General features: G+C 46.3%; 2 protein-coding genes across 2 annotated transcripts in view; one reads left to right on the top strand and one right to left on the bottom strand.

Moving 5' to 3' along the window:
• ANKRD40 (ankyrin repeat domain 40) lies at nucleotides 263–17,810 on the top strand. Its single transcript, XM_003131571.5, has 5 exons — nucleotides 263–635; nucleotides 6,600–6,748; nucleotides 7,779–8,264; nucleotides 14,259–14,440; nucleotides 15,341–17,810. Exons 1-5 carry the CDS (start codon nucleotides 502–504, stop codon nucleotides 15,485–15,487), a joined length of 1,098 nt encoding a protein of 365 aa, XP_003131619.1. The 5' UTR covers nucleotides 263–501; the 3' UTR covers nucleotides 15,488–17,810.
• Nucleotides 17,634–20,789, bottom strand: part of ABCC3 (ATP binding cassette subfamily C member 3) — a 57,626-nt gene continuing 54,470 nt past the window's right edge. Inside the window, 1 exon segment of the mRNA XM_003131575.6 lies at nucleotides 17,634–19,930. Within this exon segment, the coding sequence (XP_003131623.4) occupies nucleotides 19,822–19,930 (109 nt within the window). The 3' untranslated portion in view covers nucleotides 17,634–19,821.

Here is a 20,789-nt window from a genome sequence, read left to right as displayed (position 1 = left end):
AACACACCAGTTATTTCTGATGCCCGGTAAACAGCCTGCGCCAGAGGAGAAGGCTTTCTGGCTCTCAAATAAGAGTTCTTCGCTTTACTTGTGTCTGTTCTCCTCCCTCCGAGCTGCGTGGTGGGGAGTTCTAAAAATAGTCGGTGAATCACCGCAGATAATACCGTGCAGCCGTTACATAAAGCGCCGGCCCGCGCGGGAGCCGGGGCCGAGGGTAGGAACGGAAAATATCTGGGTCACGGTTGTCACTCTGAATAAGTTCCCCCGGAGCCGGCCTGCGGGAGGCGCGGCCGGGAGGAGGCTTGGGCCCGCGGGCCGGGAACAGCAGGGGAACGGCGGGCGGCCCGCGGGAGGGAGCCGAGGCCCGGGTCGGGCGCGGGAGGCGGCGCGAGCGGGGCGGGCGAACTCCGCGCGGTCTCCCCATGGCGGGGAGCGGGCCGCCGCGGCGGCGACGCTGACCGGCCGGGGCGGGGCGGGGCGGGGGCCTGGGGCCGAGGGAAGATGAGCGCTCTGCTAGAGCAGAAGGAACAGCAGGAGAGGCTGCGGGAGGCCGCGGCCTTGGGGGACATTCGGGAGGTGCAGAAACTGGTGGAGAGCGGGGTGGATGTGAACTCCCAAAATGAGGTCAACGGCTGGTAAGTGGGGAGCGGGGGAGGCCTAGGGTCAGCGCTGACAGCCCGGGACGCGACCTCGGCCTAGCGCTGCCCCAGACGCCCGCTTAGGCGTGGCCGGGCGCTCCGGGCCTCCGAGGCTGTGCGCCCTGGAGGCCAGCCCTGGTCCCCCTGCTTCGGGTAGTCTTCGGCGCGTCGTGCCCAAGTCCCGGCCCACGTGGTCCTGCCCCGGCAGCGCCCACCCGAACCCTGGCGCCCCGCCGTTCCCCCCCCCACCCCCTGCCCCAAAACGTGGCTGGAACGGCGCTGGCTGCGAATTCTCACCCTAAGATGGAGCTCACCCCAGTTTGAATCCTCAATTTTCCTGAAGAACACATCTGTGCAGAGCAAAAAGCATAAAACAACTGAGCATATATGAATCTTATAAACTAACAATTTCTTTTCCCAAGACTAGGGAAAAAAAATCACTTGTATTCTTCGTGGGCTTCCCCTCTCACTACAGCAGTGATTTGCTGCTACCTCCAGCTGCCTGTTGCAGGAAGACTCATTCATTTATTCTATAGAGTGTTTTGTTTTGTTTTCTTAACAACAGTTTCAAATATGAGACTTTATCCAAGACTTTAGATGCCTGCCTGCCATGGAGTTCTTCCCAACTAATAAGAAGTCTCAGTTTAAGATGTGCTGGTGGTGAAATGTTTAGTATTAAGTTACAGAATGTGGTATTATTCTGCTCTCTTAACATCTAAATTTTAATTTTTTTACTTGGTCCAGGTAATGCTTAACCAGCCTATTTTGCTAGCTGAGAGTTAAAGTGAGTTTGCAAATGTTATTTACCTATCTGTCTATCTATTTATTTCTGGCTGCCCCTGCAGCATTAGGAAGTTCCCAGGGCAGAGATGGAACTGCGCCACAGCAGTAACCAGAGCAGTGACAACATCAGGTCCTTAACCTGATGAACCACCAGGGAACTCCACAAATGTTTTATTTTTTAAAGGGGAATCATACATTTTAAGACCAAAAGGGACGTGGGAGATGGGTTCAACCCCAGAGAATAACTTGCCCTAGGTCACACAACAATTTTAATAAAATAGCCAGGACCAGAATCACCATTTCCTAACTTCCTCACAAAGCCTACCTAACCTCCCTCCCTACCCTAAAGAAAATAGCCTGGGTGTCTGTCCGGAAAGCCAGGAGACAGTAGAAACTGCCTTTTTGTTTTGTTTAAAAGTGTTTGCAAACTAGCTTGCTTTTCTGTGTGTGCCATTTCTAGCATTGCTCTGTGGTTCATGAGCTGTCTTCATTGTTTTGGCACTGGGAGGCAGTGTTGTGTAGAAGAACGAGCCTGCTTTCCTGCAGGATCTTCTCCATTCCTGCTTAACAATACAATCTTGCTCACATCACTTAATTTTCCAGTTACTTCAGAAGAGTATTGTCAACATTTAAGAAGATGAGGCAAGACATACCTAGCTAACATTTATTGGGCTTGCCCTGTAGCACAAAGATTCCACGTGCTTTATTTCATTCACATCTACTCAAGGATATAGCTATTGTTATTCTCTCCAATTTGCAAATGAGGAAACTGAGGCTCAGAAAGATTAAGTCATTTCCCCAAGGTCACAGAATTCATAGTAACTAATGGAGCTGGGAAACAAATCCAGAATCTGACTCCAACCACCCTCCTTTATTTGACTGCACCTGCCACGGTAGGTGGAATTTCCTGAGCCAGGAATTGAACATACACCACAGCTGTAACCAGAGCCACAGCAGTGACAACGCCAGATACTTAACCTGCTGAGCCACCAGGGAACAACAAACCCTGCTTTCGTTTTTTTTTAGGGCTGAAACCTTCGGCCTATGGAGGTTCCCAGGCTAGGGGTCAAATCAGAGCTGTAGCGGCCAGCCTACGCCACAGCCACAGTAATGCCAGATCCGAGCAGTGTCTGTGACCTACACCACAGCTCCCGGCAACGCCGGATCCTTAGCCCACTGAGCGAGGCCAGGGATCGAATCCGCAACCTCATGGTTCCTAGTCGGATTCATTTCCACTGCGCCACAGCAGGAACTCCCTGGCTTTCATAGATTTAATTGAGGAAGATGTCTAATAGGACTTCAAATTCAACATGTCCAAGGTTCAGTTCCTGGTCTCCCTCATACCCCTAACTGCCCCCAGCCTGCTCCTGAGTTCTCCTCTCAGCATCTGAGTGCACAGGCCAGAACTTTTAGTGCCTCCTGTCTTTCCCTCACATCCCACATTCAATCAAGCTGCTAATACCGCCAGCTCCACCTTCAGGATATAGTTGGAGTCTGACTGCTTCTCACTAACTCCACCACTACACCTCTGGTGCAAAGCCACCATGGTTCTGTCACTTGGATTAAGGCAGTAGCCTCCTAACTAGACTCCTTGCTTCTACCCTTCTATCCTATATCTTTTCTTAACACAGCAGCCAGGAGGATCCTGACTGAAAACATAACTCAGGGAGTTCCTCAGTAGTTAACAAATCCGACTAGAAACCATAAGGTTGCGGGTTCGATCCCTGGCCTTGTTCAGTGGGTTAAGGATCCGGTGTTGCCGTGAGCTGTGGTGTAGGTTGCAGACACGGCTTGGATCCTGTGTTGCTGTGGCTCTGGGATAGGCTGGCGTCTACAGCTCTGATTAGACCCCTAGCCTGGGAACCTCCATATGCTTTGGGAGCGGCCCAAGAAATGGCAAAAAAAACCAAAAAAAAAAAAACAGATCCTTTTACTCTGCTCAAAACTCTTTAATGGCTCCCATCTCACTCTGACTAAAAGCCCACAGGGTGCTACAGTTTCTACTCCTTGCCCCCCATCCTCCTTTACCTCTATGCCTCATCTCTGGATTTACCCTCTTGCTCCCTTCATTCTGCTTCTCTGGTCTCCTTGCTTTTCCTGAAAACACCAGGCATCAGGTTGGTTCAAGGCCTTTATATTTTCTCTTCCCTTCATTTAAAATGCTTTTGCTCCCTCACCTCCTTCAGGTCTTAGCTTAAATGTCCCCGTTGGTGAGTCTTTCCTTGGCTCTCAATGCATACCATGCCCTCCCCTAACTGGCATTCCCGGATCCCTTTCCTTGTTTTGTTGTCCTAACAACACTTAATTGCCAGGTATCATACTGTTTGTTTTTCTTATTTGCTGGTTACCTGGGTTTCCTCATCAGTAAAATGGGGTTGTTTAACTCATGGGTTGTTTAGAGAATTAAATAAATTAGTATATCTAAAGCTTTTAGAACAATGTCGAGTGTATAAAGCATTATATCTGTGTTAACTTATTTTTTTTATTAAGCAGTGTGCTGGGTAATGGAATATAAAGGTTACCTTCAAAAACCTTAGTCCGTAGCATAGAAAAGCAGAATGGTTACTGCTTTCAATTCTTAGTTGCTCTGTAACCACCCTTTCTGCACAAATGAATGATGCCCATTGCCTCTGGTCTGAAATACTTCCTAGTACTGATAGGATATTCTGACTGCAAATTTAAAACTTAAAGAGTTGATGTTCAAAGATACAGCTCCCACATCAGTTGTAATTCAAGTGTCATGCGTACCCTTGGCTTTAAGCAACAAGTGTAATAGCTCATGAAGAAGCCGAAATACTGCCTGGCTATAATGCCTGTGAGTTATGGCTGACCAGAGCCACAAGTCTGGACTGTAAATGATGATCACTCAGGGTTGGCTGTGGGGGATGTGCTGTGTTGACTTAACCCTACTTTACATGGCAATGCTTTAGCTAGTTGGTTTGTCCCAAAGAGTCTCAGATCCACTGGCAGTATATTACTTCCTTCACTCTCAAGCTTGTCATGAACAAGTGATTTACTACTAGCAAGTAAGCACTTGATTTCCAAAAGGGAACATATTTTTCTCATCATGCTCCATTCATTTTTGAGTGCCCGCTCGTCATTATAATTATTCATTTTTCAAGCTTATAGAGCCATCCACACACAAACACACTCTCAGCTGCAGTTTGCCCAGAATCAAGGATGTGTGGGATCCTTCCACTCCAAGCAATGTCCACCGTGTCCTTGGTTCACTCACTCAACAAGGATGATTTAAGTACTTGTATGTCCAAGCGGATACCTTCTTATCTTCATGGAGCCTATAGTTTGGAAGTTCATCTCAAGACTGTTGCCTTATTTTCCCCAAATTGGCATTCTTTTCATCGTAGAGTACTCTTTACAGGCACCTGGATAATCTAATTCTAATAAATAACAGTGTGGAAGTTCACTCTGGAACATAAGTGGAGTTGCTTCCAGACAGCCAGGCAAGCTGGCTTTCTGTAAGTCATAAATATTAAAGTACCCTGGACAAATCAGCTTTTCCCTGGAACCAGATGAACTTTCTAGATAGTTATATTTCTCAGGCTAGCTACCTAACCCTCACTATTGAACATACATTCTATCCTTACCTATTTATTTTTGTCTATAAGCTCTGAAGATATTTATCACAGTTCAGTTAGAGAGTTGGTAAATGTGGAAAATCCAAACCAGAGGGAAAAAGGTATTTTCCTTCCATAATGTCATTCCATTTTGGCAACTGGGGATGAATTTAGTAGTTCTGAATCCTTTTATTTCTATTAAGATGGAGTTTTGGCCAGCATGCTAATTATATTTCTATGCAGTATAAAAATAATGGCCCTGCAGACCATGCAAAAATCTCTTCCTATATGTATAATATTAAGTAATTCTACTTAAATGAGTTGAATACTTTAGAAGAGTTCTCAGAAATTTTGCTGTTGCTATACATTTATTAAGTGCTTTAGAAATTAAAATATGTGTGCAATGCCTTGTGTTTATGCAAATGAGGATAGGTTTGTAGGCTTCCGGAGAGAACTAGAGAAGTGATTTTTTTTTTTTCCTTTTTCGGCCGAACCAGCGGCATATAGAGGTTCTCAGGCCAGGGATGGAACCTGCACCGCCTCAGAGACAACACTGGATCCTTAACCCACTGCACCATAGCAGGAACTCCTGGAAATCCTTTGTGTATGCGTGTGAAGGAAAGAAAAGTGAATAGGGAAAGAGTAACTGAGAGTCAGGAATCTGCTGTAGTAATTTTAGTGGCAGAGCAAGCTGCAGATGAGAGATGGTTATTTTATTTGTCTTTTTAGGGTCGCACCTGCAGCATATGGAAGTTTGCAGGCTAGGGGTCAAATCAGAGCTGCAGCTGCCTGCCTGCAGCACAGCCATAGCAACTCAGGATCCAAGCCTCATCTGTGACCTACACCACAGCTCACAGCAACGCTGGATCCTTAATCCACTGAGCAGGGTCAGGGATCAAATCTGCATCCTCATGGATACCAGCCGGGTTCATTTCCACTGAGCCACAACAGGAACAGTTGGTGAAAATACATTCTAAAGAGAACTGGTCGGAGTTCCTGTCATGGCTCAGCGGAAACAAATCCCACTAGGCACCACGAGGCTGCAGGTTCAATTCCTGACCTTGCTCAGTGAGTTAAGGATCCAGCATTGCCGTGAGCTGTGGTGTAGGTCATAGATGTGGCTTGGATCTGGCGTTGTTGTGGCTGTGGTGAAGGTTGTCAGCTGTAGCTCCGATTAGACCCCCTAGCCTGGGAACCTCCATATGCCGCAAGTACAGCCCTAAAAAGGAAATAAATAAATAAATAAAGAGAACTGGGATAATCTAATGAGCGACATTGACAGAGTTAACACCCAGCAATGTCATTAGAGTTATCCAGCCAACCAGCCAGGCAGCCAGCCTTCTGGAAGCCATTGAAATTAAAGCTCCTAGGATAAATTATCTTTTCCCAAGGGCCAGAAATGAAATTTAAAAGTAGCTTTCAAGCATATTAAATATTTTGATCATCTGCTTTTGAAAAGAGAAGTTAAGATTACTGGTCTGATTTTCTGGTTCTAGCTGGATTCTTAACAGGCTTGTATATATTTGTTTATCCGCGTGTAGAATTTGAAATCCCAAATAACCTGTGCTCTTTTAAAAATCACTTTTTTTTTCCTTTGGGACAGGACCTGTTTACACTGGGCATGTAAACGCAATCATGGTCAAGTGGTCTCTTACTTGTTAAGATCAGGAGCTGACAAAGAGATTCTTACCACAAAGGGAGAAATGCCAGTCCAATTAACATCGAGGAGGGAAATCAGGAAGATTATGGGAGGTGAGTCTGTGTTTTGAGGCAACTTTGATTCTGTCAAACTAATTTAAGACATGGCATTATTGGCTACACTCCTTTTTTTTTTTTTTTTTTTTTTGTACTTTTAGGGCTGCACCCGTGGCATATGGAGTTTCTGAGGCTTGGGTCGAACTGGAGCTGGAGCTGCTGGCCTACACCACAACCACAGCCACAGCAACACCAGATCCACCTCATCTGCGACCTACACCACAGCTCATGGCAATGCCTGATCCTTAACCCACTGAGCAAGGCCAGGGACTGAACCTGTGTCCTCATGGATTCTAGTCAGGTTCATTTCCACTAGCCACAATGGGAACTCCAACCGGTCAATTTCTAAAAGCAAGATAGTACTTACTGTGCCAAGATAATAGTTCCTTGTTGTTTCTGGGAAGGTAGGCATTCTAAAGTTTTTCGTGGTTTTGTTTTTTGTTTTTTTGTTTTTTTCCTTGGCATGTGGAAGTTCTAGAGCTGGGGATGGAACATGAGCCATGGCAGTGATCTGAGCCACTGTAGTGAAATGCCAGGTCCTTAACCTGCTGCATGACAAAGGAACTCCCAAGTTTTGTTTTTTTAATCTGTACACTTTAAGGTGATAAAAATGATAATGATGAACCTGCAGTAAGCACTGACCAAAATATTTATCATACACAAAAGGACACTAGCTTTCACAAGTTACCCTTTACTTGATAATTTTTATTTATTTACTTGTTTATTTATTTATTTATCTTTTTAGGGCTACAGCCTCGGCGTATGGAAGTTCCCAGGCTAGGGGTCAAATCAGAGCTACAGCTGCCGGCCTACACCACAGCCATAGCAATGCAGGGTCCGAGCCGAGTCTGCAAGCTATACCACAGCTCACGGCAATGCTGGATCCTTAACCCACTGAGCAAGGCCGGAGATTGAACTCGTGGCCTCATGGGCACTAGTCGGGCTCGTTATCCCTCAGTCACGAAGGGAACTCCTACTTGTTAATTTTTAAAAAGCTATATAAATGTTCTCTTTTCTTCTTTTTAAGTGGAAGATGATGATGATGATAGCGACAACCTCCCCCAGCTGAAGAAGGAGTCAGAACTGCCCTTTGTTCCCAACTATTTGGCCAACCCAGCCTTCCCTTTTATCTACACCCCTGCGGCAGAGGATTCAGCTCAGCTGCAGAATGGGGGCCCCTCCACACCTCCTGCATCGCCCCCTGTGGATGGCTCGCCTCCATTGCTGCCCACTGGGGAACCTCCCCTGCTTGGGGCCTTTCCACGGGACCACACCTCACTGGCACTGGTTCAGAATGGGGATGTGTCTGCCCCCTCTGCCATACTCAGAACACCAGAAAGCACAAAGCCGGGTCCTGTCTGTCAGCCACCAGTGAGTCAGAGTCGTTCCTTGTTCTCTTCTGTCCCGTCCAAGCCACCGGTGTCTCTGGAGCCTCAAAATGGGGCGTATGCAGGACCAGCGCCAGCATTCCAGCCATTTTTCTTCACCGGAGCATTTCCATTTAATATGCAAGGTAACCTTTCCTCAGCAGCCTCTGCAACAGGGCAGATGGTGTCCAGAGGTCTAGGGCTTGACTTCCTGGGTTTCTCAGGAGTAGGGGTGGGATTTATTTATTTTAAGTATAATTACAAACTTACAGAAAAGTTGCAAGACTAGTATAAGGAACTCTCAATTCAGATTCGTAAGTTACCATTCGCCCTTTTGCCCTGGAGTACTTAAGTATGTATTTCCTAAGAACAAGAATAGTCTCTCACATAATCACAGTACAATGATTACATTTAGGAACGATAACCTTGATATAACACTATTTTCTAATCCTGTAGTCCATATTTCGTCATCTGTCTCAGCAGTGCCCTTCGTAGCTATCTTCACTCCCTCCACTCCTACCAGCTGCCCAGGATCACCCACTGCATTTGCTTATCATGCTGTTAGGGTCTCTTTTGATCTGGAGCATTTTTTCAGCCTTTAGCTCTTATTTTGGACCTCAGATCCATTTATTTATTTATTAAATGGCCACATCCACGGCACATGGAAGCTCCTGGACCAGGGATTGAATCAGAGCCACGGCTTCATCATTGGACTGGGGATCAAACTCACACCTCTGCATTGACGCAAGCCACTGCATTCAGATTCTTAACCTACTGCTCCTTGGCAGGAACTCCTGGACCTCAGATTTCTAAAGAGTCCAGGCCAGGGATTCCCATTATGGCTCAACAGTCATGAACCATGAGGATGCAGGTTTTCCCTGGCCTTGCTCAGTGGGTTAAGGGATCCAGCATTGCCATGAGCTGCAGTGTAGGTAGCAGGCCTACAGTTGGATCTGGCATTGCTGTGGCTGTGGTGTAGGCTGGCCACAGCTCCAATTCAACCCCTGGCCTGGGAACTTCCGTAAGCCAAAGGTGTGGCCCTAAAAAGGAAAGAGAAAAAAAAAAAAAGTCTAGTCCAGTTATTTTGTAGAAAACGATTTCCTGTCGTTTTTCTCTGTTTATTATTATTATTTTGTTTTTGTTTTTGTTTAATTTTTTTTATTACTCAAATGAATTTATCACGTCTATAGTTGTATAATGATCATAACAATCTGATTTCACAGGATTTCCATCCCACAGCCCAAGCACATCCCCCCACCCGCCAAACTCTCTGTTTATTATTTGTTATTCTACTATAAAGAAGGGCTTTCCTTTCTCCATTGTATAAATATGAACTTATAGATCCTTATTTTATTCATTGGGTTATAATCCATTAATATCATTATTTTGATGTTCAAATTAGGCCAGATTTATCCAGATGGAGCCCCTTGAACCTAGTTCTGTGTCTCGGACATGTCCATCATTCTCGGAGTACTTCTTTCCTTTGTGGTGCAGCAAGATGTTTCAGGCTCCTTTCTCTGCCCCAGCCTTGGAATCCACCATTTCTCCCAGGAGCCCTGGTTCTTTTGGGTAGAGAATGGTATTCAGAAACCAGAATGTAAATACTAGGTGTGCTCATTGCTGCTCATGTATCATTTCTCCTAGGCTCCCTCAGAGGACAGAGTTAGGAAAGAAAGAAAAAAGCAAGGAAACAAAGAGCAATTGAATGATAAAAGGAAAGATTCACTAGGAAGATATAAACTAAATGTGCCTAGAAACATAACTTCAATGCATTCTGAGTTCTCATTTGTCACAACAAACTTAGAAGCTGGCTATTATTAGTGTACATTTATACATATACATTTTAGAAATGGAGAAACTTAGACACAGAGAGAGAATCACACATTTAGTACATGATAGAGCTGGGATATACTCATTCGTACTGCAGTCAATTCAGGCTTCAAAGATTACAAAAAATAGAGTTGAAAGCAGCTCCCTCAATTTATGACAAAAGCAACAAACTCTCCATTGGTATTATAGATGAAAAGTAGAAAATGAACGTATGCTTCCTGGATATCATGTTGCAGGCTGACTTGAGAGGATTAGTGAAGTTTTTTAAAAAAAAGATGTGGGCAGCACCAGTGCCCTAATTGTGGTTTCTAAATACCATCTCCGGTTCCTGTTGTGGCTCAGTGGTTACCAAATCTGACTAGCATCCATGAGGACACAGGTTCGATCCCTGACCTCGTTCAGTGGGTTAAGGATCCAGCATTGCCATGAGCTGTGGTGTAGGTCACAGACACAGCTCGGATCTTGTGTTGCTGTTGCTCTGGTGTAGGCCGGGGCTACACCTCCGATTCGACCCCTAGCCTGGGAACCTCCATATGCTGTGGCTGTGGCCCTAAAAAGGCAAAAATATATACATGCATACATACATCCATGCATGCATGCCATCTCCATGTCTAGGGATCACTGAAGGAATGCCATGGCTGATTTAAGGTCTTGGGCCTGATAGGTACAAGATTTATTGGGTACAGTTTGTTGAGGGACAAAAAAGAAAGCCTCGAAGACCAATGGAGACTGCTACTGGGGTTTCTTTTGGGGGTGATGAAAGTGTCCTACAGTTGGATTGTCATAATGTCCTAAACCACTGGTATATGTTAGAGGGTGGGTTTTATGATATATGAATTATACTCAAATGAAACTATTATTGAAGTTTGATTTTTGAAAGTATACTTATTTTTTTAAAAGATTAATGGGAACCACTATCACTACCGCTGCGAAGGCCGTGGCAATGATGACTGACTGTGGTCATAGGAAACATTTCTTTTTTAGTATTTTTTTTTCTTTTTGTCTTCTTGCCATTTCTTGAGCTGCCCCTGGGGCATATGGAGGTTCCCAGGCTAGGGGTCTAATCGGAGCTATAGCTTCCGGCCTACGCCAGAGCCACAGCAACGTGGGATCCGAGCCACGTCTGTGACCTACACCACAGCTCACGGCAACACCAGACAGTAAACCCACTGAGCAAGTCCAGGGATCGAACCTGCAACCTCATGGTTCCTAGTCAGATTTGTTAACCACTGCACCACGATGGGAACTCCAGGAAACATTTCTTAATTGATAGGCATGGTGAGAGAATTGGCTAGTGAAGAGCAATTCTGGATTCTAGGAGGAAGACTGCAGCTAGTACCAAAGTATGCTGAGCATACTCTCACCACATGGATTTTCAGTGGGTAAAACCTGCTGACAGATAATAAAAATCTCAGAGATTAGGACAAAATTTACTATGATAAAGAATATAGCATAGCTGGAGAACATGAAAAAAGGCCGAATGCAGGAGTTACCGTCGTGGCGCAGCGGTTAACGAATCCGACTAGGAACCATGAGGTTGTGGGTTCGATCTCTGCCCCTGCTCAATGGGTTAAGGATCCGGCGTTGCCGTGAGCTGCGGTGTAGGTTGCAGATGCGGCTCGGATCCCGAGTTGCTGTGGCTGTGGTGTAGGCCGGCAGCTACAGCTCCAATTAGACCCCTAGCCTGGGAATCTCCATATGCCACGGGAGTGGCCCAAAGAAATAGCAAAAAGACAAAAAAAAAAAAAGGGAGTTCCCGTCGTGGCGCAGTGGTTAACGAATCCGACTAGGAAACATGAGGTTGCGGGTTCGGTCCCTGCTCTTGCTCAGTGGGTTAATGATCCGGCGTTGTCGTGAGCTTCGGTGTAGGTTGCAGACGTGGCTCGGATCCCGCGTTGCTGTGGCTCTGGCGTAGGCCGGTGGCTACAGTTCCGATTCAACCCCTAGCCTGGGAACCTCCATATGCCGCGGGAGCGGCCCAAGAAATAGCAACAACAAAAGACAAAAGACAAAAAAAAAAAAAAAAAGGCCGAATGCAGATTTTTCAAGCAAAACAAGTATGGAAAACATAGTCAAGAATCCAGTGCTTTTGCAAAAGTTTTCTGGCATCATCCAAACAGGTATGAGCCATAAAAGAACTACATGCTCTGGGAGTTCCCGTCATGGCTCAGTGGTTAACGAATCTGACTAGGAACCATGAGATTGCAGGTTCGATCGCTGGCCCCAATCACTGGGTTAAGGATCCAGCATTGCCATGTGCTGTGGTGGAGGCCACAGAAGCGGCTCGGATCCCGAGTTGCTGTGGCTCTGGTGTAGGCCAGTGGCTACAGCTCCGACTGGACCCCTAACCTGGGAACCTCCATATGCCGCCAGTGCGGCCCTAGAAAAAGACAAAAAAAAAAAAAAAAAAAAAAAAAAAAAGAACTACATGCTCTGAGAAAAACTTAGAATTTTTTTTTTCAAATATATGAAGAAAATATTGAAGATAGGGTAGAACTGAGATGAAAACCTCATCATGTTCTCTTTAGACCATCTGTGAACTTTAGCAAAACAATGGCAAGCTCTTAGAACTGGCCCAAGCTCAAGAAACATGCATGCAAACAGATTCCAGGCAGCTGATGGGCTTAACATCTTACTATTCTAAAGACTGTAATGGCTACGTGATCTTACTGTGTTTAGAATTTGCTTTGCTCCCAAGATAGTGTTTCTGCAGTAAAATCCTTTCCTTTCAAGTATTTAAAAAATAAAGGCAGAGTTCCCGTCGTGGCTCAGTGGTTAATGAATCCAACTAGGAACCATGAGGTTGAGGGTTCGATCCCTGGCCTTGCTCAGTGGGTTAAGGATCCAGCGTTGCCATGAGCTGTGGTGTAGGTTGCAGATGTGGCTCGGATCCTGCGTTGCTGTGGCTCAGGCGTAGGCTGGCGGCTACAGCTCTGATGACACCCCTAGCCTGGGAACCTCCATTTACCAAGGGTGTGGCCCTAGGAAAAAAAAAAAAAAAGGCAAGCAAACACACATATAATGTACTTTCCCCCTGTATTTCTGTATCTATCTAATCTAGATTTTTTCAAGTTCATCATCCAATTCCAGTCAGACACCACAAGGTATAATCTAGTCTTATCTTGCCTTTTTCCATGTTAGTAACGCCCTCACTTTCTGTTTTTGAGGACCTGCTACTGTAGGTGCTGATAACAGTGGCTGAGGGTGTTGTGAGAAACATACAATAAGGAGCAAAACAGAGCTACCAAATGCACAGGGGCACTTGGCTTGGGCCACCTTGACAGCCAGGCTCAGAATGTAGGGGTAGACTGCTTAGATCCCAGACCCCCATATTATGGTGTTTACTCCCAAAGCCAAGATTCCTCCATTATTAAGGTATATTGCATTCAAATCATAGTAAGGCTTTAATTTTTTTACTTTTTAACTTTTTTAAACTCAGTGAATTTTGTTATATTTATAGTTGTACAACCATCATCACAACCCAGTTTTGCATTTCCATGCCAAACCCCCAGCCCACCCCTACCCCCTAAGACTTTGATTTTTATGAGTAGTTTATCTTTTTGCTCTTTTACTGTATTTATTGCAAGGATTTTCATATGTCATAAATAGCTTTAGATCCACAATTGTTAAATCTTCGTAGAGTTAATACTTGTAGAGTATCTGGTACCCTATTTTGCCCGTACCTTTTTTTCTCTTCTCTTTCCCTTCTTCTACTCATACTCAAACCCATTCTCAAGCCTTCCCCTGCTTAGCGCCAGCAGCAGAAGTAAATTATCCTTTGGTACAGCTGGAATGGTTGTCTGTCCATCCACCCCCTCCCCCGCTTTCACTCTGTGAACCACACTCAGATATAGGGAGGACAGTGGAGGCAACTGCATCAGCAGAGCCAGAACTGGGCCTGAGCAAACCTTCCTGATGGTTCTTCTTTTTCTTTTTAGGGCCACTCCCGTGGTATATGGACGTCCCCAGGCTAGGGGTCAAACTGTAGCTGTCGTTGCTGGCTTATCCCACAGCCACAGCCACACCAGGACCCGAACCACGTCTACAACCTACACCATAGCTCACAGCAACGACAGATCCTTAACCCACTGATCGAGGCCAGGGATTGAACCTGTGCCCTCACGGATACTAGTGAGGTTTGTTACCACTGAGCCACGACAGGAACCCTCTGCTTGGTTTTCTTATTGGGTGCCACAGGCCTTCAGGACAGGGCGTGATTAAGGGTAACTATCTTCTGGAAAAAGATCTAAAATTACACCAGCCGACTGTGTCAGAATCACTCATTAGCATTTCTCCCCCTTTTTTTCTAGAGCTGGTGCTCAAGGTGAGGATTCAGAACCCATCTCTTCGAGAAAATGATTTCATTGAAATTGAACTGGACCGACAGGAGCTCACCTACCAGGAATTGCTCAGAGTGAGTTGCTGTGAGCTGGGTGTTAATCCCGACCAAGTTGAGAAGATCAGGAAGTTACCCAACACTCTGGTAAGAAAGGTAAGAAAAGTCTGTTAGGTGGCTGCTTTTTCCATTTGGAAAATACCAGCTTCTTCCTTGGTTATGTGAGTCACAGTTGAAGAAATAGGAAGAGAAGAGAAACGAAGCAAGGGGTGGCTTTCCAAATGTAATCACTGAGCTTTCTCTCCTCTCTTGCGCCGACAGAGACATTGGCGTTTCTGAAAGTTATAGGATTCCAGAGAGAACGTTCCAAATTGCCATTCTTTTTTTTGTTTGTTTTTGTTTTTTTCCTGCTTTTTAGAGCCGCACCCGCGGCCTATGGACCTATGGAGGTTCCTGGGCTAGGGGTCTAATTGGAACTATGGCTGCCAGCCTACACCACAGCCACAGCAACGCCAGACCGAACCTCATCTGTGACCTACACCACAGCCCACGGCAACGCCGGATCCTTAACCCACTGAGCAAGGCCAGGGATCAAACCTGCAACCTCATGGTTCCTAGTTGGATTCGTTTCCGCTGAGCCACAGCAGGAACTCCCCCAAATTACCATTCACATGTACCTATTTTTGGTTGTTTCTCTAGTGATCTGTAAGGATTACTTTAGTGTAAGAGCCAATGTGTCTTGTGTTTTATAATGTGAGAACCAGGCTGAATCAGAGGGCAAATCTACGTATGTACAAGTGTAGTCCTCCCAGCATCTCTGGGTTCCCTGAACATCGGGCTTCTGGCTGCTCGGGGCACCTGAGGAAAACATCCCTGCACTGTCTCTGCCTCCGAGGTGTGCTCGTCTTGCAGCAACTGCTCTTAAGGGTATCTCCCATTCCAACCCATTTCCCGCTCCTGGAGACTTGCCCGCACTATCCCTGGTATCGACACAGCCCAGCAGCCCTAGAGAGACAAGTGGCTCCTCTTAATCTGTTTACCCTGTTTTCATTTTAGGACAAAGATGTTGCTCGACTCCAAGATTTCCAAGAGCTGGAACTGGTTCTCATGATAAGTGAAAATAACTTTCTGTTCCGAAATGCTGCATCCACACTGACTGACAGGCCTTGCTATAACAGGAGAGCTTCCAAACTGACTTACTAATGCAGCAGGGACTTTTAATCACTGAGTATTGTGAGTGTGCATCACCTCTGGGCCAAGGACAAGCCATTGATCTACATGCCTTGGATGCCCAGGAGGGCCCCTGGTGCCACGGCATAGTATACACTAACATCGTTCTGCCAAGGTAGGAAGCCCCTGACCCCCAAGCAGCGGTGCCACTCTTCCAAGTCTCTTGGTGCACAATAAACCTATTGCTTGAAGCTGTGAACAGCTGAGAAGTGGCCTGGAGAGGCAGAAACCGTCGGTTCTCTATCCAGTATGTTTTATGTGCAGAATGTTGAGAGAGCTGTCTGAGCAGACGCGGAGAGAGAGCAGAGCCTCCTTCCAGCCGGTCCTGTTGACAGTGCACCTGAAGGGCCAGGACGCGCTTCTCGAAGTGCTGCATGTTCCCGACTCTCCTGAAACGTGAACTGTCTAGAGAGGAAACCTGGGGTCGGCGAGGTCCTGGGCTCGGGTATTGTGGTGTGACTTGTGGCTGTGAGGTTTCACATAACATATTTATAAATGTTACTCAGGTTAAAAGTATTTAAGAATAACAGTTACCTACTTGTAAATATGCTGTTAACCAAAAGAGCTTCCCCTCCCCCCCACCTTTCCTTTGTCCACACTCACGACTGCTTCTGTCTCTAGCCTGCCATTGCCGTCATCTCTGCATCACATCCCTTTCGTGGTCACTAGAGGGCTCTCTGATGCTTTCTAAAAGAGCAACGTTTTTCTGGTTTTTTGGGTTTTTTTTTTTTTCCCTAATCGAAGCGGTTCCTGTCTTCTCCGCGTCTGTGTTTAATTGCACCGAAAGAGACGAGCACAAACATTGCCAGTCCATGTTCTCCACTTTCATTTTCCACTAGAAAGGAAAAGCAATTTTCCAGATTGAATCTGTGGCTATTTTAAAGGTGACTGTGGGAAACTGCACTAAAGGAGGTAGCATCTTTATTTTTGTATCAAAGATAAAGCTTATTTTGAGATTATTAGGATTTTTACACAACTCTGAAATCTGTTGCTTTTGTAAACAGGTTGTTTGATCTTAGGGATCCCCCACGACCACCACCAACCCACTTGACAAAGTCAGTTGAGCGTCTACCAGGCTTTGTTCTGGAAACAAACACCTGATCCAACTCTTGAGCATGGCATGAGAATTTTTTAAAAGAACGCATTTAAGGATTCTTTTCCTTTCCTTCAGTGTCATTAATGTGGAGAAGAAGAGCCACTGTCTTGTTGAAATAAACAGCTTAACTTTAGAAATAAGACCAAGCACACTCAGACCAACAGGAGAGCAGGGGTTTGAAGCCAGCTGTTGAAGGGCGTCCCTGCTGTCTTAAGAAGCTTTCTCCCCATAGTGCCTATAGTTTCCAAAGAAACTTAACTTCCTAACTGTGTTAATTTTATTGGAACACAGCAATTGAGCGAGGGCATGCAGCAGTTGTCAGTGCAAGAGAATATTGTGCTAAGATAATGGCCTCCTGCTGCTGCCTAAATGGTGAGCTGAGGTTGAGGTGTTTTCAAGGCCAGCTTCACCGCGTGGAGTCACTCAGCTCGGTGACTTAATTGTATTACACCAATTACTGATGGTGAGTTACTCACCCTCGTGCAGAGTTGGCCTGGCAGTGTAAAGGTTACTTATTACTCCCTTTCTCTGAAGTGCTTTGAAGAAGAAACTTCCCTTGTGTTTCAACCAGTCAGGAGCTGGTTTGTCTAGACATGCTAATCTTTTTTCCCTTATCTTTGGAAAAAGAAAAAAAAAAGTTGCAATTTACTGATACAATTAAGGCTAGTTTTATCCTGGAATACATGAATTCAGTATTAATTTCTGTCTCAACCCCTGGGGTTAGTACACTTCCAGCCATCCAGATCAATTAGGGATTCTCAGAAGCTGTGGAGGCCCCTGGCTGGGAGGTGGCCTACAGAGGAGCAGCTCCAGGGCATTTCCCGGGCCTGGAACCTGGGCCGAGGGGGAGTCACAAGTGAGAGATGGGCCTGCCCTGCCCTCTCTCCTCCCTTTTAAGGTCCTCTGTGGTCAGCTGACTCTTGAGTAAGGCAGTGGAATTAGACTGCACAGTTGCTGGTAGGTGAGCTTAACGTCTTAATCTATGCATTCAGAGAAATATTTTTATATGGTTTGTGTAATTTATAACAAGGATTTTTTTTTTTTTTTAGCTTTGTTAACTGTGAATTCACCCCTCTTCCTCCACTGCATATTTAAAGCATGTGTTCACACTGTGTGTAAACATTAACTGAAGATTTTTCTCTTTGCGCATCGCTGACTGTTCAAGGATAATAAGTATTATTAAAATTAAATATTAACCGACCAAGCCCATATTCTTTCACACTGGCCTCCTAAACAGCACACTGTACTTCTAATCATACGGGGTTCAAATTGTTGGACAGTTCCAGGGACAAAACCCGCTGGAGGAGGACTCGAAGGGACCAGTCCCCACCTGAGCCTCCTGCATCCTGCTGCTGTGGTGGCGCTCACGCCTGTCAGTGGCACCTGGAGACAGATGTTTTGTGCAGTGTCTTTCGTCTCAGTTCCCAGCAGTCAGCTTTATTTTCCTGTAGTAGCTGAGCCAGCTAGATGGAGGTCATCCTCTATTAACCACCTTTCTTGATTATCCTATTTACTTCACACAACTGAGCCTCTCCTTTGGGCTGTCAGCACCTGTCAGGGCCTCCAGGAGCTCAGAGGCAAACTCCCAAGACAGGAGAGGAAATACAGCCTCCCAGCTTCAGATCTTCAGCTGAGAATGATGCCGAATGAATCTGCATTTCTGTTGGTTTAGGGCAGCTAGAGCCTCACAAAGCAGACGTCATGCCAAATTGGTCTAATAAATCAGGGATCATAGCCGAGACCTTTTCTTAGCACCAAGGAGAGGCGGAATAATTTGGGCATTTGTGCTTTCATACTTGCTTTATCACAAGGATGGAAGTCTTCCATACACTCATAAACATCCTGGGCAGAAACAACCTGCCAAAAAAAATGTGATTAACCTTTAACAAATAGTCCTGCAGCACAGGCTGGCCCAGGACATATGGCAAAACCAGATCAAAGGAGCCATCTCCACATCTACTTTAAACTATTTAGGGTGGAGGCAAAAAAACAAACCATCACCCACAACCAATCACATCATACCAAGAATAAAGAGCCAAGAAATGAGAGTCAGAGATGACCAGAAAACTTGGTAAAGATTAACAAAGAGATCCTTTCCAAATAGAAGGCCTTGTGCCAGATATATCCTCACCTGCGGAAGAATAAACACTTCATTGGCTTGCTCAAAAAAGCAAATTTAATTCATCCCCTCCTCTCATTTACCAGCCTGGAACTGTCAGGTCAGGGGGCAGCCTCTGGGCTCCTCTGGGCTCCCATATTCAGCTTCAGCCAGAGTGAGGAGGATGAAGGACTTGGAGACCTCGCGGGTTATGGGGACCTGTCTGGAATAGACCCCTAAAGGAGCAAGGAAATAAGCTCCTTGCCCTTCTCATCCCCTAAAGAAGCGGGTAGAGCAATTGAGGGTTGACATAAATGTGGAGGTGTTCACAGCAGCTTTCTCAAGAGGCCTCAGGTCAGATTGCAGAGGCTTTACTTCTCACCTTTTTACAGTATCTGCACAGCAGAGCAGGAACTACTGGCAATTATCCAGTGGATTTTGGCCGTGAAGACAATATTTCCAGCCAAAACTCTCAGGTCTGAGGTTTTCAGATAATTCCAGCCATGCAAATGTGTATGAAGTCTATCTCTGCCTCTCCCTCCTTCCTCCCTGCCTTCTCTAAAGGTCCTAACCCCAGACCTTGTAAACAGAGAAAAGCTGTGTTGGGGCATGTGTATTGTTGACACATAGCTTTATTTCATCAGTGCTCCATTTTTAATGGATCCAGGCCAGCACCCCAGAGTACTGGACTCAGTTCCTAGGGACAGCCTGACCTGGCAGCCTCTGTTCCAGGAGGAAGAAGCTTTATTAAAAAAAAAAAAAAATACCTCAGAGTTGAAAATATAAAAAAGCTTGGGGATAGGGAGGTCATCCCATGAAACCACTGAAAACAGTACAGTGTGGAAATAACCTCAGATTAGGAGTCAGGAGACCCAGGGACTAGTCTGGGCTCTGCCTCAAATTAGCTATGACCTTGGGGCATGTCATTCACCTCTTGGGCTGCACTTCCTTATCAGAAGCATGTAGCCTGGTTATCCTGCAAGGCACTTTACAGAGGCAAAAACCTAACAACCGCCCCACAACATTTGCCATCAAGTCCATTTTATGGATAGATTTGGTGTCCTTTCCTGATGAAAACCGGGAATGTCCAAGAAGAAATCCCAGGAGTATATTTTAGGCAAGTCCAGCATCTCTGGCCATCCCGTAGAAGATGCCTCTGGCCGCAATGAGGTTGGTTGGAGAATCAAACTCAGCTATTGTCCCTTTGTCCAGGACGAGGACCCTAGCCAAAAGAAAGAAGCGATCAGGTCTCCATCGGCCCGGATCTGGTTTCCTGGTCCAACCCTGCCCTTCTGGGTACTACTCAGGCCCCTCAGCGACACGCCAACCCTCCCACTTCAGTCAATCCACCCAACACAGTGCTACGCCACATGTGCACGCTTGCAAGGCTGGTTATTTTAGCCACTCTGTTTGCCGTCCTGGCAGATGAGGCGGTTTCTGGGATCAAACACAAGGTCCTATTCATCTCTGCTGGTTGGGGCTCCAAAAACCTTCCCTAATGAGCCCTTCCCCTCACCAGGGTTACAGGACTGTGCACAGGGAGCCACGGGCCCGTGTGCTTCCATCTGCTTTGTGCTAACGTACAAAGGCACTCGGCGGGAAACTGGGCTGCAGTGAGGCCTGATGCTCGAATCTGGGACTTTGGCTGCAAATCCGCCTGCTGCTGGTGGGTGGATCTACCCTCCACTCCCGCCCCCCTCCCCCCACCCCCAAGCCAAACCTGGGGCTGGGATTAGAATTGCTTGCCAACTAAACACAGGGTACACCTGGTGCAGGGCTGAAAGGCTGCCTCCCAGGGTGTGCCCAGAAAGGGCTGCCCCAACCCCGGGAGATGCTGGGAGGGGCTGGACTGCACGCGCACTGTTTCCCTACCCACGGGGCTCCTGGAAACAAGTCCCGGGAAGAGGTGTGTCTGTGCAGATCACTGCCTGGGCACTGCCCATTGCAGCCCAGGAGACTGCTCCTCTCCTTTCAGTGCTTCTCATGCCCTTAGGGTGAGAACTAGATGCTTTCCCGTGGTCCTCAAAGAGCAGCAGAGTGAGGCCTGTGTCTTTCTCCCCCTCCTCTTGGTTCTACTGCCC

The sequence above is a fragment of the Sus scrofa genome, chromosome 12 (assembly GCF_000003025.6).
Source record: "Sus scrofa isolate TJ Tabasco breed Duroc chromosome 12, Sscrofa11.1, whole genome shotgun sequence".
In the NCBI taxonomy this organism is placed as follows: domain Eukaryota; kingdom Metazoa; phylum Chordata; class Mammalia; order Artiodactyla; family Suidae; genus Sus; species Sus scrofa.
Note: the sequence above shows the minus strand (reverse complement) of the source record. Positions and strands in the feature narration are given on the sequence as shown.

What these genes read in the sequence shown, in the direction of transcription:
- ANKRD40 (XM_003131571.5), top strand. Translation starts at nt 502, where the DNA reads ATGAGCGCTCTGCTAGAGCAGAAGGAACAGCAGGAGAGGCTGCGGGAG. An exon ending in AATCAGGAAGATTATGGGAG is followed by an intron (nt 6,749 to 7,778) that starts GTGAGTCTGTGT and finishes CTTCTTTTTAAG; the next exon opens with TGGAAGATGATGATGATGAT. An exon ending in ATTTCCATTTAATATGCAAG is followed by an intron (nt 8,265 to 14,258) that starts GTAACCTTTCCT and finishes CTTTTTTTCTAG; the next exon opens with AGCTGGTGCTCAAGGTGAGG.